This window comes from Notothenia rossii, assembly GCF_949606895.1.
Source record: "Notothenia rossii genome assembly, chromosome: 8".
Lineage (NCBI taxonomy): Eukaryota > Metazoa > Chordata > Actinopteri > Perciformes > Nototheniidae > Notothenia > Notothenia rossii.
Window position 1 is genome coordinate 619,144 of NC_136906.1, and position 17,938 is coordinate 637,081.

At 43.7% G+C, this 17,938-nt stretch overlaps 1 protein-coding gene across 1 annotated transcript in view; it reads left to right on the forward strand.

Annotated features, from left to right (window-relative positions):
- The first annotated feature begins 2,239 nt into the window (after positions 1-2,239).
- LOC307015321 (uncharacterized protein) overlaps positions 2,240-17,938 on the forward strand; it is a 16,676-nt gene continuing 977 nt past the window's right edge. Inside the window, exons 1-7 of the mRNA XM_079643835.1 lie at positions 2,240-2,353; positions 2,522-2,748; positions 4,190-4,266; positions 10,412-10,658; positions 15,702-15,821; positions 16,856-17,350; positions 17,593-17,790. Of these exons, the coding sequence (XP_079499961.1) occupies positions 4,213-4,266; positions 10,412-10,658; positions 15,702-15,821; positions 16,856-17,350; positions 17,593-17,790 (1,114 nt within the window). The 5' untranslated portion in view covers positions 2,240-2,353; positions 2,522-2,748; positions 4,190-4,212. The remainder of the gene's footprint in view (positions 2,354-2,521; positions 2,749-4,189; positions 4,267-10,411; positions 10,659-15,701; positions 15,822-16,855; positions 17,351-17,592; positions 17,791-17,938) is intronic.

A 17,938-nucleotide genomic window follows, 5' to 3' on the forward strand; every position in this document is an offset into this window, starting at 1 on the left:
CCAGAGCCTCCTCGGCGCTCGATCCTCGGTCCTCGAAGTGCATTTAGAGAAATGAAATGTCCTTCAACATGGCGCGCTGAAATTCATTTCCGGGTCACTACCGGAGGACCGAGGAGTCGAGGAGTCGAGGAGTCGAGGAGTCGAAGAGGGGGATTTGATGAAATGAGAAAGGGCCCGGGTGGCGTTCCGATAATCCAAAAATCAGCTCCTAAATTCTAACCTATATCTCCTATTCCTTGACCTCTGAGTGAAAGGTCACGGGGTTAAGGGATAGTGGATAGGAGAATTCAAAAGGACTTCAGAAGAGACCGCGGTACTTTAGAGAATCGACTGCAGTTTCACTATCTGACGTGTTTATGATGCGCCAGCGGACGTCCTGAATGTGCGTCTGCTGCTGTGGGGAAACTATGGAAACTACAGTTTTCTATACAGCGGACTACAACATGGATGTTTAATAAGAAGGAGGGACTCATCTAGAGACTCTGCACCGTGCTCTGATGCTGTTGCTTTATGCTTTATGAACAACAGAGAAACAGATTCTTCATGACCAAAGTTGGAATTGAAATAAAAAAGTGAAACTTCTGCTCGTCACCCTCTCCCTCCGGTCCACATGAATACAAATGATCCCAATACGTATGATTGGATGAAAAGATCTTAAAATCAATACAAATGTATTTATTATAAACGTTAGTCCTTAACATCTATCACTGTGTACATCATTCAAACATCTTTTAAAAGTTGAACAAACCCCACACAGCTCAGAGAAATGTTGACTTTATTTGATCATTTCAGTAAAAACTAACGTTCATATTTCTCTTTTTGATTATAATACTGATGAACGTTCAAAACAAAGCACTTTGGCAACTTACCACATACGTTTTAAAATGCTTAAAAAGCACCATAACGTTCATGATATAATTTCTCCGTCATAATCGGTTGTTTCCGTGAACGGCCGACTGTTGAGTGACGGCAAATGCTGCGGCTGCAATGCATTGTGGGGCAGCATTTGCTCCTCTCCTTTCGTCAAGGGAGGTCCAGTGGTTCCTAAGCTAAAGGAGGTTATAAAGGAAGTTTGAAACCTCCTTTCATTTCATTTGGAGAATTGGAACGGCACTTAACATGGCTGCCACTGAGGGACTTCCGGGTCATTTCACTTGGTTAGGAAGGTTCCTAAGCTAAATGGGTAATTGGAACGCAACCCCGGGCTGCGGTGGTTTGTTGATATTTGTCGTCTTCTTCTGTTTGCTTTAATCGAGGCTATAGTTATGCAGCGCCCCCATCGTCAGTAAATGGAAGTACTACAAATAACCCCATTTAGTGCAATTATTTCACAAGTTTTGTAAACACAGCTCGAAAAATATTACCGAGGTCCGGACCTCTGTGACCTCAATGGTAGATACGGCCATGCCTTCAGACATGATGCTGCCTCCACCATGCTTCACTGGAGGGATGGTGTTGGCCTGCTGATGAGCGGTGCCTGGGTTCCTCCAGACATGATGCTGCCTCCACCATGCTTCACTGGAGGGATGGTGTTGGCCAGCTGATGAGCGGTGCCTGGGTTCCTCCAGACATGATGCTGCCTCCACCATGCTTCACTGGAGGGATGGTGTTGGCCTGCTGATGAGCGGTGCCTGGGTTCCTCCAGACATGATGCTGCCTCCACCATGCTTCACTGGAGGGATGGTGTTGGCCTGCTGATGAGCGGTGCCTGGGTTCCTCCAGACATGATGCTGCCTCCACCATGCTTCACTGGAGGGATGGTGCTGGCCAGCTGATGAGCGGTGCCTGGGTTCCTTCAGACATGATGCTGCCTCCACCATGCTTCACTGGAGGGATGGTGCTGGCCAGCTGATGAGCGGTGCCTGGGTTCCTTCAGACATGATGCTGCCTCCACCATGCTTCACTGGAGGGATGGTGTTGGCCAGCTGATGAGCGGTGCCTGGGTTCCTCCAGACATGACGCTGCCTCCACCATGCTTCACTGGAGGGATGGTGGAGGCAGGTGATGAGCGGTGCCTGGGTTCCTCCAGGCATGATGCTGCCTCCACCATGCTTCACTGGAGGGATGGTGGAGGCAGGTGATGAGCGGTGCCTGGGTTCCTCCAGGCATGACGCTGCCTCCACCATGCTTCACTGGAGGGATGGTGGAGGCAGGTGATGAGCGGTGCCTGGGTTCCTCGCAAATGATTGAGACCACTGTGCTCGTTGGGACCTTCAATGCTGCAGACATCGTTCTGTACCCTTTCCCAGATCTGTGCCTTGATATAATCCTGTCTCTGAGACAATTCCTTGGACCTCATGACTTGGTTTGTGCTGTGATATGCACTGTCAACTGTGGGACCTCATATAGACAGGTGTGTTCCTTTCAAAGTCATGTCCAATCTATTGAATGTACAGTAGGGTATGAATACTTTCCGGATGCACTGTAATATATAATATATGCAGTGTGTTGTATGTAGTATATATATTGAAGCATGCAGTGTTTTTGTAATATATATGCAATATATGTAATATTTCTGCAGCGAGCGGTGCAGCTGCAGTGCGAGTTGTCCTCGCGCTCCGGTCACGTGCTGCTGTGTTTACTGAGAGCTCTGCAGCAGAGAGAGAAGCTAAAGGCTAGCAGCAGAGAAGCTAACGGCTAGCAGCTAACAGCAGAGCTAACGGTCCTCTGGGGATAAAACAGCACCGAGAGGAGCATGAGCACACCGAACAAACCCGGTGCATTATGAGCTAACGGAGCCGGGAACAGGTACGAGTTCATCGTTTTATAATGTTATAGATCACCTGGGTGCTGCTAATGCTAACACAAAGCTAGCCGCGGAGCTAACACACTGCTAGCCGCTAAGCTAACCTTACATTAGGTAAATATCAGGTGTTCCCACAGACTGCGTGAGGCTGAGACTGCCGGACAGTTTGTTTGTTAATAAACACAAACACTGGACAGAGAGGCTGGTCTTTAAATACCTTTACTCATCCTTAGCCTAAAGGTTGTGTATTGTATTTCTAATGAGTCATTATTTCCTTCTCTGTGTATGTAATGAGTTAGTTTACTCTTTATTATTGCACGTCTTGTTTACCTGCCACCTTCAACGCCATTTAAGACAAATAACGGAATTCTGATTAAAGTGTTAACTCATCAGAGATGCTAAGGTATTAGCTTAGCATAGATGCTGAAGTGTTGGCTTCTCTTCAGCAGAGATTCGGTGCTGATGATGCTAACAGCTAATGTGGCTAACTGACGATGCTGAGATTCGGCGATGAACTCTCAGTGACCTGCTCAGGTGTCTGCAGGTTCAACAGTCTGTGTGTGGACCCTAACCCTGCTCAGGTGTCTGCAGGTTCAGCAGTCTGTGTGTGGACCCTAACCCTGCTCAGGTGTCTGCAGGTTCAGCAGTCTGTGTGTGGACCCTAACCCTTAGACTGGAGTTTAATGTTCACACAGAGAAAGAGAATCACACATCTGGTTTAATAAGCCTGAAATATAGTGTGTGTGTATCTGATCCTGTTGGGATGCACAAAGCTCTCTCTAAGCCATGCTCATTCATCCCTCTGTGGACAAGAAGCTAATCATTGTTTTTAGGGGTGCACCGAATGGGACATTCTTGGCCGAAAACCGAATGCCGAAAATGATTAATAGAAATATATATATATATATATATATATATAAATATATATATATATATTTATATATATATATATATAGAAATATATATATATATATAATGTATACATTTTTTACCAATGTTGTTCAGCTACTTGATTATGGAAAAATACATGATTATGGCAAAACTTAACTTAAATAATAATCACTATTATGGGTCCATAAAACATTTATTCAGCACTTCTGAATGCATCCAGTACATTCATTCCAAGTCAAGTGCATTTTCTTTTCTCTGTAGGATAACTAGAACAAAGTGCATTCAGAGCAAAGCCAAGGTGCTCTAAAATAAACATCGAGGCCAGGAGGCCGACAACTAACTAGTGTAAATAAAGACTGTAACAGCCAGGCCTTCAACAACAACAAATACACCTATAAGTTTGGTAACCTGTGTGTGTGTGTGTGTGTGTGTGTGTGTGTGTGTGTGTGTGTGTGTGTGTGTGTGTGTGTGTGTGTGTGTGTGTGTGTGTGTGTGTGTGTGTGTGTGTGTGTGTGTGTGTGTGTGTGTGTGTGTGTGTGTGTGTTCTCTCAGGTGTGTGTTGTGCCAGCAGCAGGATGCCAATCCCTCCTCCACCAGGGGGACCCCCTTCGCCCCCCACCTTTAGCCAGGTAACACACACACACACTATGATGAACACACTCTATGATGAACACACACTATGATGAACACACTCTATGATGAACACACACTATGATGAACACACTCTATGATGAACACACACTATGATGAACACACTCTATGATGAACACACACTATGATGAACACACACTATGATGAACACACTCTATGATGAACACACACTATGATGAACACACTCTATGATGAACACACACTATGATGAACACACTATGATGAACACACTCTATGATGAACACACTCTATGATGAACACACTCTATGAGGAACACACTCTATGATTAACACACTCTATGATGAACACACTCTATGATGAACACACTCTATGATGAACACACACTATGATGAACACACTCTATGAGGAACACACTCTATGATGAACACACTCTATGATGAACACACTCTATGATGAACACACTCTGATGAACACACTCTATGATGAACACACACTATGATGAACACACTCTATGATGAACACACACTATGATGAACACACTCTATGATGAACACACACTATGATGAACACACTATGATGAACACACTCTATGATGAACACACACTATGATGAACACACTCTATGATGAACACACACTATGATGAACACACTCTATGATGAACACACACTATGATGAACACACTATGATGAACACACTCTATGATGAACACACACTATGATGAACACACTCTATGATGAACACACACTATGATGAACACACTATGATGAACACACTCTATGATGAACACACTCTATGATGAACACACTCTATGAGGAACACACTCTATGAGGAACACACTCTATGATGAACACACTCTATGATGAACACACTCTATGAGGAACACACTCTATGATTAACACACTCTATGAGGAACACACACTATGATGAACACACTCTATGATGAACACACTCTATGATGAACACACACTATGATGAACACACTCTATGAGGAACACACTCTATGATGAACACACTCTATGAGGAACACACTCTATGAGGAACACACTCTATGATGAACACACTCTATGATGAACACACTCTATGAGGAACACACTCTATGATTAACACACTCTATGAGGAACACACACTATGATGAACACACTCTATGATGAACACACTCTATGATGAACACACTCTATGATGAACACACTCTATGATGAACACACTCTATGAGGAACACACACTATGATGAACACACTCTATGATGAACACACTCTATGATGAACACACTCTATGATGAACACACACTATGATGAACACACTCTATGAGGAACACACTCTATGATGAACACACACTATGATGAACACACTCTATGATGAACACACTCTATGATGAACACACTCTATGATGAACACACTCTATGATGAACACACTCTATGATGAACACACTCTATGAGGAACACACACTATGATGAACACACTCTATGATGAACACACTCTATGATGAACACACTCTATGAGGAACACACTCTATGAGGAACACACTCTATGAGGAACACACTCTATGATGAACACACACTATGATGAACACACTCTATGATGAACACACTCTATGATGAACACACTCTATGATGAACACACACTATGATGAACACACTCTATGATGAACACACTCTATGAGGAACACACTCTATGATGAACACACTCTATGATGAACACACACTATGATGAACACACTCTATGATGAACACACTATGATGAACACACTCTATGATGAACACACACTATGATGAACACACTCTATGATGAACACACTCTATGAGGAACACACTCTATGATGAACACACTCTATGATGAACACACTATGATGAACACACTCTATGATGAACACACTCTATGAGGAACACACACTATGATGAACACACTATGAGGAACACACTCTATGATGAACACACTATGATGAACACACTCTATGATGAACACACACTATGAGGAACACACACTATGATGAACACACTATGAGGAACACACTCTATGATGAACACACTCTATGATGAACACACTCTATGATGAACACACTATGATGAACACACTCTATGATGAACACACACTATGATGAACACACTCTATGATGAACACACTCTATGATGAACACACTCTATGAGGAACACACTCTATGAGGAACACACTCTATGAGGAACACACTCTATGATGAACACACACTATGATGAACACACTCTATGATGAACACACTCTATGATGAACACACTCTATGATGAACACACTCTATGATGAACACACTCTATGAGGAACACACTCTATGATGAACACACTCTATGATGAACACACACTATGATGAACACACTCTATGATGAACACACTATGATGAACACACACTATGATGAACACACACTATGATGAACACACTATGATGAACACACACTATGATGAACACACACTATGATGAACACACACTATGATGAACACACTATGATGAACACACTCTATGATGAACACACTATGATGAACACACTATGATGAACACACTCTATGATGAACACACTATGATGAACACACACTATGATGAACACACTATGATGAACACACTCTATGATGAACACACTCTATGATGAACACACTCTATGAGGAACACACTCTATGAGGAACACACTCTATGATGAACACACTCTATGATGAACACACTCTATGAGGAACACACTCTATGATTAACACACTCTATGAGGAACACACTCTATGATTAACACACTCTATGAGGAACACACACTATGATGAACACACTCTATGATGAACACACTCTATGATGAACACACTCTATGATGAACACACTCTATGATGAACACACTCTATGAGGAACACACACTATGATGAACACACTCTATGATGAACACACTCTATGATGAACACACTCTATGAGGAACACACTCTATGATGAACACACTCTATGATTAACACACTCTATGAGGAACACACACTATGATGAACACACTCTATGATGAACACACTCTATGAGGAACACACACTATGATGAACACACTCTATGATGAACACACTCTATGAGGAACACACACTATGATGAACACACTCTATGATGAACACACTCTATGATGAACACACACTATGATGAACACACTCTATGAGGAACACACACTATGATGAACACACTATGAGGAACACACTCTATGATGAACACACTATGATGAACACACTCTATGATGAACACACACTATGATGAACACACTATGATGAACACACACTATGATGAACACACACTATGATGAACACACACTATGATGAACACACTCTATGATGAACACACTCTATGAGGAACACACTCTATGATGAACACACACTATGATGAACACACACTATGATGAACACACTCTATGATGAACACACTATGATGAACACACTCTATGATGAACACACTCTATGATGAACACACTCTATGATGAACACACTCTATGAGGAACACACTCTATGATGAACACACTCTATGAGGAACACTCTATGATGAACACACTCTATGATGAACACACTCTATGAGGAACACACACTATGATGAACACACTCTATGATGAACACACACTATGATGAACACACTCTATGAGGAACACACTCTATGATGAACACACTCTATGAGGAACACACTATGATGAACACACTCTATGATGAACACACTCTATGAGGAACACACTCTATGATGAACACACTCTATGAGGAACACACTATGATGAACACACTCTATGATGAACACACTCTATGATGAACACACTCTATGAGGAACACACTCTATGATGAACACACTCTATGAGGAACACTCTATGATGAACACACTCTATGATGAACACACTCTATGATGAACACACTCTATGATGAACACACTCTATGAGGAACACACTCTATGATGAACACACTATGATGAACACACTCTATGATGAACACACACTATGATGAACACACTCTATGATGAACACACTCTATGATGAACACACTCTATGAGGAACACACTCTATGATGAACACACTCTATGATGAACACACTCTATGATGAACACACACTATGATGAACACACTCTATGATGAACACACTCTATGATGAACACACACTATGATGAACACACTCTATGATGAACACACTCTATGATGAACACACTCTATGAACAAACTCTATGATGAACACACTCTATGATGAACACACTCTATGATGAACACACTATGATGAACACACTCTATGATGAACACACTCTATGATGAACACACTCTATGAACACACTCTATGATGAACACACTCTATGATGAACACACTCTATGATGAACACACTATGATGAACACACTCTATGATGAACACACTCTATGATGAACACACTCTATGATGAACACACTCTATGATGAACACACACTATGATGAACACACTCTATGATGAACACACTATGATGAACACACTCTATGAACACACTCTATGATGAACACACTCTATGATGAACACACTCTATGATGAACACACTATGATGAACACACTCTATGATGAACACACTCTATGATGAACACACTCTATGAACACACTCTATGATGAACACACTCTATGATGAACACACTATGATGAACACACTCTATGATGAACACACTCTATGATGAACACACTCTATGAACACACTCTATGATGAACACACACTATGATGAACACACTATGATGAACACACTCTATGATGAACACACTATGATGAACACACTCTATGAACACACTCTATGATGAACACACTCTATGATGAACACACTCTATGATGAACACACTATGATGAACACACTCTATGAACACACTCTATGATGAACACACTCTATGATGAACACACTCTATGATGAACACACACTATGATGAACACACTCTATGATGAACACACACTATGATGAACACACTATGATGAACACACACTATGATGAACACACTATGATGAACACACTCTATGATGAACACACTCTATGATGAACACACTATGATGAACACACTATGATGAACACACTCTATGATGAACACACTCTATGATGAACACACACTATGATGAACACACTATGATGAACACACACTATGATGAACACACTATGATGAACACACTCTATGATGAACACACTATGATGAACACACTCTATGATGAACACACTATGATGAACACACTCTATGATGAACACACACTATGATGAACACACTCTATGATGAACACACTCTATGATGAACACACTCTATGATGAACACACACTATGATGAACACACTATGATGAACACACTCTATGATGAACACACTCTATGATGAACACACTATGATGAACACACTCTATGAACACACTCTATGATGAACACACTCTATGATGAACACACTCTATGATGAACACACACTATGATGAACACACTCTATGATGAACACACACTATGATGAACACACTATGATGAACACACACTATGATGAACACACTATGATGAACACACTCTATGATGAACACACTATGATGAACACACTCTATGATGAACACACTATGATGAACACACTCTATGATGAACACACACTATGATGAACACACTCTATGATGAACACACTCTATGATGAACACACTCTATGATGAACACACACTATGATGAACACACTATGATGAACACACTCTATGATGAACACACTCTATGATGAACACACTATGATGAACACACTCTATGAACACACACTATGATGAACACACTATGATGAACACACTCTATGATGAACACACTATGATGAACACACTCTATGATGAACACACTATGATGAACACACTCTATGATGAACACACACTATGATGAACACACTCTATGATGAACACACTCTATGATGAACACACTCTATGATGAACACACACTATGATGAACACACTATGATGAACACACTCTATGATGAACACACTATGATGAACACACTCTATGATGAACACACACTATGATGAACACACTCTATGATGAACACACTCTATGATGAACACACTCTATGATGAACACACTCTATGATGAACACACTGAGGAACCAAAGGCTCTGTATGTTTTGAGTACTTCTTGAGAGGATCATAAATACTTGGATCCTGAGATTGAAGCTCAAGCTGAGGACCAGTGAGAGTTTTCTAACATAATGAATGATTCCCCAGGCAAGCAGCGCCCCCCCCCTGCTGAGCGCTGAGGAGGCTCCGGACCGCCACCCCCTGCTGAGCGACCTCCTCCTCTCCTCCAGGCTCAGGACGGTGTCTCTGGTGAACGAACGCAGCGCGCCGATGCTGGACAGTAAGAGCCAGACACAGACTGATCACCCATACATTCGCTTATACCAATACCTGCAGCAGCCGCACGGCCAGCAGGGGGCGCCGGAGAACACCAGGACAACGTTTGAACTAGAGAGTAAGACGACTTTGTGATGTTAGCGCCACCTGCAGGAGGCTCAGGGTCGCCGCTGAGTTATCAAACAGATTTACAGCCAATTACTGCTCAGCGGAGAACCTCAGGGAACCTTCACAGTCCAATTAGTGAGCCCTGAGACGTTGAGACCCCCAAAGTGTTGAGTGAGAATACCTCTATCAGTCCCACAGAGGGGACCTTCACAGTCCAATTAGTGAGCCCTGAGACGTTGAGACCCCCAAAGTGTTGAGTGAGAATACCTCTATCAGTCCCACAGAGGGAACCTTCACAGTCCAATTAGTGAGCCCTGAGACGTTGAGACCCCCAAAGTGTTGAGTGAGAATACCTCTATCAGTCCCACAGAGGGGACCTTCACAGTCCAATTAGTGAGCCCTGAGACGTTGAGACCCCCAAAGTGTTGAGTGAGAATACCTCTATCAGTCCCACAGAGGGAACCTTCACAGTCCAATTAGTGAGCCCTGAGACGTTGAGACCCCCAAAGTGTTGAGTGAGAATACCTCTATCAGTCCCACAGAGGGGACCTTCACAGTCCAATTAGTGAGCCCTGAGACGTTGAGACCCCCAAAGTGTTGAGTGAGAATACCTCTATCAGTCCCACAGAGGGGACCTTCACAATCCAATTAGTGAGCCCTGAGACGTTGAGACCCCCAAAGTGTTGAGTGAGAATACCTCTATCAGTCCCACAGAGGGGACCTTCACAGTCCAATTAGTGAGCCCTGAGACGTTGAGACCCCCAAAGTGTTGAGTGAGAATACCTCTATCAGTCCCACAGAGGGGACCTTCACATTCCAATTAGTGAGCCCTGAGACGTTGAGACCCCCAAAGTGTTGAGTGAGAATACCTCTATCAGTCCCACAGAGGGGACCTTCACAGTCCAATTAGTGAGCCCTGAGACGTTGAGACCCCCAAAGTGTTGAGTGAGAATACCTCTATCAGTCCCACAGAGGGGACCTTCACAGTCCAATTAGTGAGCCCTGAGACGTTGAGACCCCCAAAGTGTTGAGTGAGAATACCTCTATCAGTCCCACAGAGGGAACCTTCACAGTCCAATTAGTGAGCCCTGAGACGTTGAGACCCCCAAAGTGTTGAGTGAGAATACCTCTATCAGTCCCACAGAGGGGACCTTCACAGTCCAATTAGTGAGCCCTGAGACGTTGAGACCCCCAAAGTGTTGAGTGAGAATACCTCTATCAGTCCCACAGAGGGGACCTTCACAGTCCAATTAGTGAGCCCTGAGACGTTGAGACCCCCAAAGTGTTGAGTGAGAATACCTCTATCAGTCCCACAGAGGGGACCTTCACAGTCCAATTAGTGAGCCCTGAGACGTTGAGACCCCCAAAGTGTTGAGTGAGAATACCTCTATCAGTCCCACAGAGGGGACCTTCACATTCCAATTAGTGAGCCCTGAGACGTTGAGACCCCCAAAGTGTTGAGTGAGAATACCTCTATCAGTCCCACAGAGGGGACCTTCACAGTCCAATTAGTGAGCCCTGAGACGTTGAGACCCCCAAAGTGTTGAGTGAGAATACCTCTATCAGTCCCACAGAGGGGACCTTCACAGTCCAATTAGTGAGCCCTGAGACGTTGAGACCCCCAAAGTGTTGAGTGAGAATACCTCTATCAGTCCCACAGAGGGGACCTTCACAGTCCAATTAGTGAGCCCTGAGACGTTGAGACCCCCAAAGTGTTGAGTGAGAATACCTCTATCAGTCCCACAGAGGGGACCTTCACAGTCCAATTAGTGAGCCCTGAGACGTTGAGACCCCCAAAGTGTTGAGTGAGAATACCTCTATCAGTCCCACAGAGGGGACCTTCACAGTCCAATTAGTGAGCCCTGAGACGTTGAGACCCCCAAAGTGTTGAGTGAGAATACCTCTATCAGTCCCACAGAGGGAACCTTCACAGTCCAATTAGTGAGTAGTTTCAGAGTAGATTCAGAGTAGATTCAGAGTTATTGAGGAAGCTGAGTTCCTTTCTGACACTTCAGGACCCAACATGTCAGTTTACCCAGAGAGTAGCTGTATACGTCCAGAGGATCCATAACATCTCCACATCGACCCCAAATATAGTCTAATTTTCTCAAAATATTCAGAGTTTTCTCTCAAATTATTCAGAATATTGTTCTCTACATATTTGAAGATAAAGAGTTGTGATGCACACAGGTTTCTATCTAATGTGACTTCATTATTATCTCTGACGTCCTGCCGTCTCACAGGTGTTCCCTGACCATCGGCCTTTAATAAGACCACTACACGGGATTGAATACCGGATAACAAACATCACAGCAGCAAACACACACTGTCATTTTGATCTGATATGAGAGTCAGAGCTCACTGTTGACCTGTTGACCTGTTGACCTGTTGACCTGTTGACCTGTTGACCTGTTGTTGTTTCTGTTCCACTTCTCTCTGTCCCGCCTCATGTTTTTAATGTTGTGGCGCTTCATGATAACTTCTCTCTCCTTCCTCACTAATCTTTAATCAATCAAAGCTGATTGTGGGATGAATATTTGATATATTAAGCACCACAGGGCTACTGTGTTGGGATAAGATGAGCATCAGGGACATTATAAGTTATTCTGAATAAAAACAGAGAACAATTTTGGATATTTTCTGAGAATTAAAAAGTAAACCTGTGCAAAAAAAATGTTTATATTCTGAATTCAAGTGGAAATAATTTATACGTTTGTAAAAAAAACATTCAAAAAGTAGTTGAAGCGGAAAATGTAGAAAAGGGAACTTGAGACCTTTTCTGCCTGAGATGTAAAGGCGTAACTTCGTTCAAGTGAAACTCAAACATTTAGGCTAAAAATACTTTTTCTGAAATTTAAATGAAATGAATCTGAAAAGAGTATTTTCTCAGATTTCACAAACAACCTGAAACTCCTGAGACCCAGCCGAGCGTCCCTGAGCGTCCTGCAGAGCGCCTGTCATGTGATCTGAACATGTCTCAGTCTGCTGAAAACCGTGAAACGTTGTTGAAGCTGAAACTATAGAAACAAGCTTTTATTAAACTCTGCTTCAGTTTTATAATCATGTTGTTTAATGATGTCACTGTCTGTCACTCATGCTGTGCTGTCGCTGATGTCGGAGCTGCGTGGAGCGTAAACACCAAACTACCACCTCACTTTATCTCACTCCATTGAACACTCCCATCTCACTCCATTCAACACTACCTTCTCACTCCATTCAACACTACCATCTCACTCCATTGAACACTCACATCTCACTCTATTCAACACTCCCATCTCACTCCATTCAACACTACCATCTCACTCCATTGAACACTCCCATCTCACTCCATTCAACACTACCTTCTCACTCTATTCAACACTACCATCTCACTCCATTGAACACTCACATCTCACTCCATTCAACACTACCGTCTCACTCCATTCAACACTACCTTCTCACTCTATTCAACACTACCATCTCACTCCATTCAACACTTCCATCTCACTCTATTCAACACTACCATCTCACTCTATTCAACACTACCATCTCACTCCATTGAGCACTACCATCTCACTCTATTCAACACTACCATCTCACTCCATTGAACACTCCCATCTCACTCCATTCAACACTACCATCTCACTCTATTCAACACTACCATCTCACTCCATTCAACACTACCATCTCACTCTATTCAACACTACCATCTCACTCCATTGAACACTCCCATCTCACTCCATTCAACACTACCATCTCACTCTATTCAACACTACCATCTCACTCTATTCAACACTACCATCTCACTCCATTCAACACTCCCATCTCACTCCATTCAACACTACCTTCTCACTCCATTCAACACTACCATCTCACTCCATTCAACACTACCATCTCACTCTATTCAACACTACCATCTCACTCCATTCAACACTACCTTCTCACTCCATTCAACACTACCATCTCACTCCATTCAACACTACCATCTCACTCCATTCAACACTACCATCTCACTCCATTCAACACTACCATCTCACTCCATTCAACACTCCCATCTCACTCCATTCAACACTACCATCTCACTCCATTCAACACTCCCATCTCACTCCATTCAAAACTACCGTCTCACTCCATTGAACACTCCCATCTCACTCCAATCAACACTACCGTCTCACTCCATTCAACACTCCCATCTCACTCCATTCAAAACTACCGTCTCACTCCATTGAACACTCCCATCTCACTCCATTCAACACTACCATCTCACTCCATTCAACACTACCATCTCACTCTATTCAACACTACCATCTCACTCCATTCAACACTACCATCTCACTCCATTCAACACTACCATCTCACTCTATCCAACACTACCATCTCACTCCATTCAACACTACCATCTCACTCCATTCAACACTACCATCTCACTCTATCCAACACTACCATCTCACTCCATTCAACACTACCATCTCACTCTATCCAACACTACCATCTCACTCCATTCAACACTACCATCTCACTCCATTCAACACTACCATCTCACTCCATTCAACACTACCATCTCACTCTATTCAACACTACCATCTCACTCTATTCAACACTACCATCTCACTCCATTGAACACTACCATCTCACTCTATTCAACACTACCATCTCACTCCATTCAACACTACCATCTCACTCCATTCAACACTACCATCTCACTCTATTCAACACTACCATCTCACTCCATTCAACACTACCATCTCACTCCATTCAACACTACCATCTCACTCCATTGAACACTACCATCTCACTCTATTCAACACTACCATCTCACTCCATTCAACACTACCATCTCACTCTATTCAACACTACCATCTCACTCCATTCAACACTACCATCTCACTCCATTGAACACTACCATCTCACTCCATTCAACACTACCATCTCACTCCATTCAACACTACCATCTCACTCTATTCAACACTACCATCTCACTTTATCTCACTTCCTCTGTCTTTCTCTCACCTGAGTGTTATAAGTGCCCCCCCCCCCCACCCTCCCTCACCTGTCCAATGGTTGTGGTCCTCAGTGCCGAAAAGAGGCGGAGCAGCGGGAGCCAATGGCAGCGCAGCAGGGAGCCCGTCGGGTGCGGCTCCACCAATAGGAGGGCTGTTCCCGGGCGGAGCTCCCAAACTGAGAGCAGTGGGAGGTAAAGAGAGGGTTCTGTTCATGATTCTATTAGTTTGTAATGTACAGTATTATTTATGTTTATTGACTCATTTGATCTTTAATGTTTTGTATTTTATTGTTATTTGTTAATTCATTGATTAGCTTAGTACAGTGTGTGAGTGTTACCGTATTGACCCTGGAAAGAAATCTGAAAAAGAGTCGTCTTATATTCGGGGTCTAGACTTAGAGACGGAGAGACCAACTCCTAAAGTGGATCAAAAGTAGGCGAGTTAATAAACAAGAGAGGAGAAGTGACCATGCCATTTTAAGATAATGGAGATTAGGGCTGCACGATTTTGGGAAAAAATCGAATTGTGATTTTTCTGACAGATATTGCGATTCGATTTGCGATATTTGTTTTTAAGCGACCCAACGGAAGTTTATTGTAAAATGCAGCGATATCTCCGGCTAGGAAGGTTGTATCAACGTGCTCCTGTCTCTAGCACCCCGCAGTCCGAGCTACGAGTGAAAGAACTCAACATACAGGAAACTTCTGTTGGGTTGCTTTAAAGTCAAGCTGACAATGACTGGTGCATGTGGGGCACAGCGCTTCTGATTGGTTAACAATGACTGGTGCATGTGGAGCACAGCACTTCTGATTGGTTAACAATGACTGGTACATGTGGAGCACAGCACTTCTGATTGGTGTGGATGACTGACACACATAAGAACAAAACAAATGTTTAAAAAAATCGCAGGCTTTGCGATTTCATAATCGCATCATTTCGAATTGCGATTCCGATTTAAAATCGATTAATCATTCAGCCCTAATGGAGATCAGCGAAGTCATCAAACAACCGTCGAGCAGCAAAGAAATCTGGTGTTTCTGAGAGTAACGTCAGAAGATGGAGAGAACAAAAAGACCATAAAACAATGTAAACAGTCAGAGAAAAGAAAAAGGTATTTTTCCAAAAACGGGTCTTGAAACTGAGGGTCGCCTTACAGCCGGGTCGGTAGTTTGTGTTCAGTGAAGATGTTAAGAGTCATTAATATCTATTGGATGTTTCTCTGCAGACGGGTCGTCGGGCAGATCTCCGTCCTCTCGCTCCGCAGCGCCCCGCCCCCCCAGCCATCGCCATGACGACGCAGAGAGCCCCTCCCCCCAGACTTTGTCGCCCCTGGAGACGAGCCGCACGCAGCCCTTCTCCCTCCCTATCCTCACCCCTCCTCCCCCTCTGTGTCGCCGCGGTAACGCCCCCTCCCCTCCCTCCTCCAACAACAGAGAGAAGACCCTCCCCCCAACCAACACCCCGCCCATCCCCTCCAAACCTCCCCCGTCTCCCGGCAACAGCCGACGCCCCCCCACCTCAGGAGGAAACCCCGCCCCCTCCTCCTCTCTGGCTCCGCCTCCCGACCTGCCGCAGCGTCACAACTCCCTCAACAACAAGAGACCCGCACCCTCCCCCGGAGGCCACACCCCCACCAGAGGCCCCGCCCCCCCTCCTCCCCCCTCCCCCTCCCCCAACAGGCCGCCGCCCCCCAGCAGGGAGACAGCAGGAAAAGGAGCAGGTGATACATGTTATTATAACTTTAAACTGTTTCCATGTTCAATGTATTTACATAAGTCCCCGTGTGTCCCCCCCCCCACTAACAGCATTATTTATAGCTTTTTTATTTTCAATTTATCAGCTGATTTATCTGTTCTGTTGTATAGAACATTTAATTTATTTGAATGTTTCTATTAATCTCATGTACTAATGTTTAATATTAACCTCTAATATTAATGTTATATTATGTTAATATATTTTCAGCCCCCCCGGTTCCCGCCCAGCCGTCTGCAGCGTCACTGAGGGGCGTGGCCAGAGAAGCCCCGCCCCCTCCCCCCTACAGGACTCATGGTAGCCCCTCCCCCTCCTGCGACCCCCCCTCCAGAGGGAAGCCACCCCCGCCCCCCCCTCCTCTCCGTAACGGCACCTCCTCCTCCCCCTCCGTCCCCCGCTCATTCGTGGGTGAGTGTCCAATCAGAGCTCAGTCTGAAGAGCATGACATCATCATATAACGAAAACAGCTAAATAAATAAAACACATTAATTATAAAGTTTAAAATCCTGAAAGAATATAGCAATTCTTCTTTAATGTATACATGTCTGCTCCACGT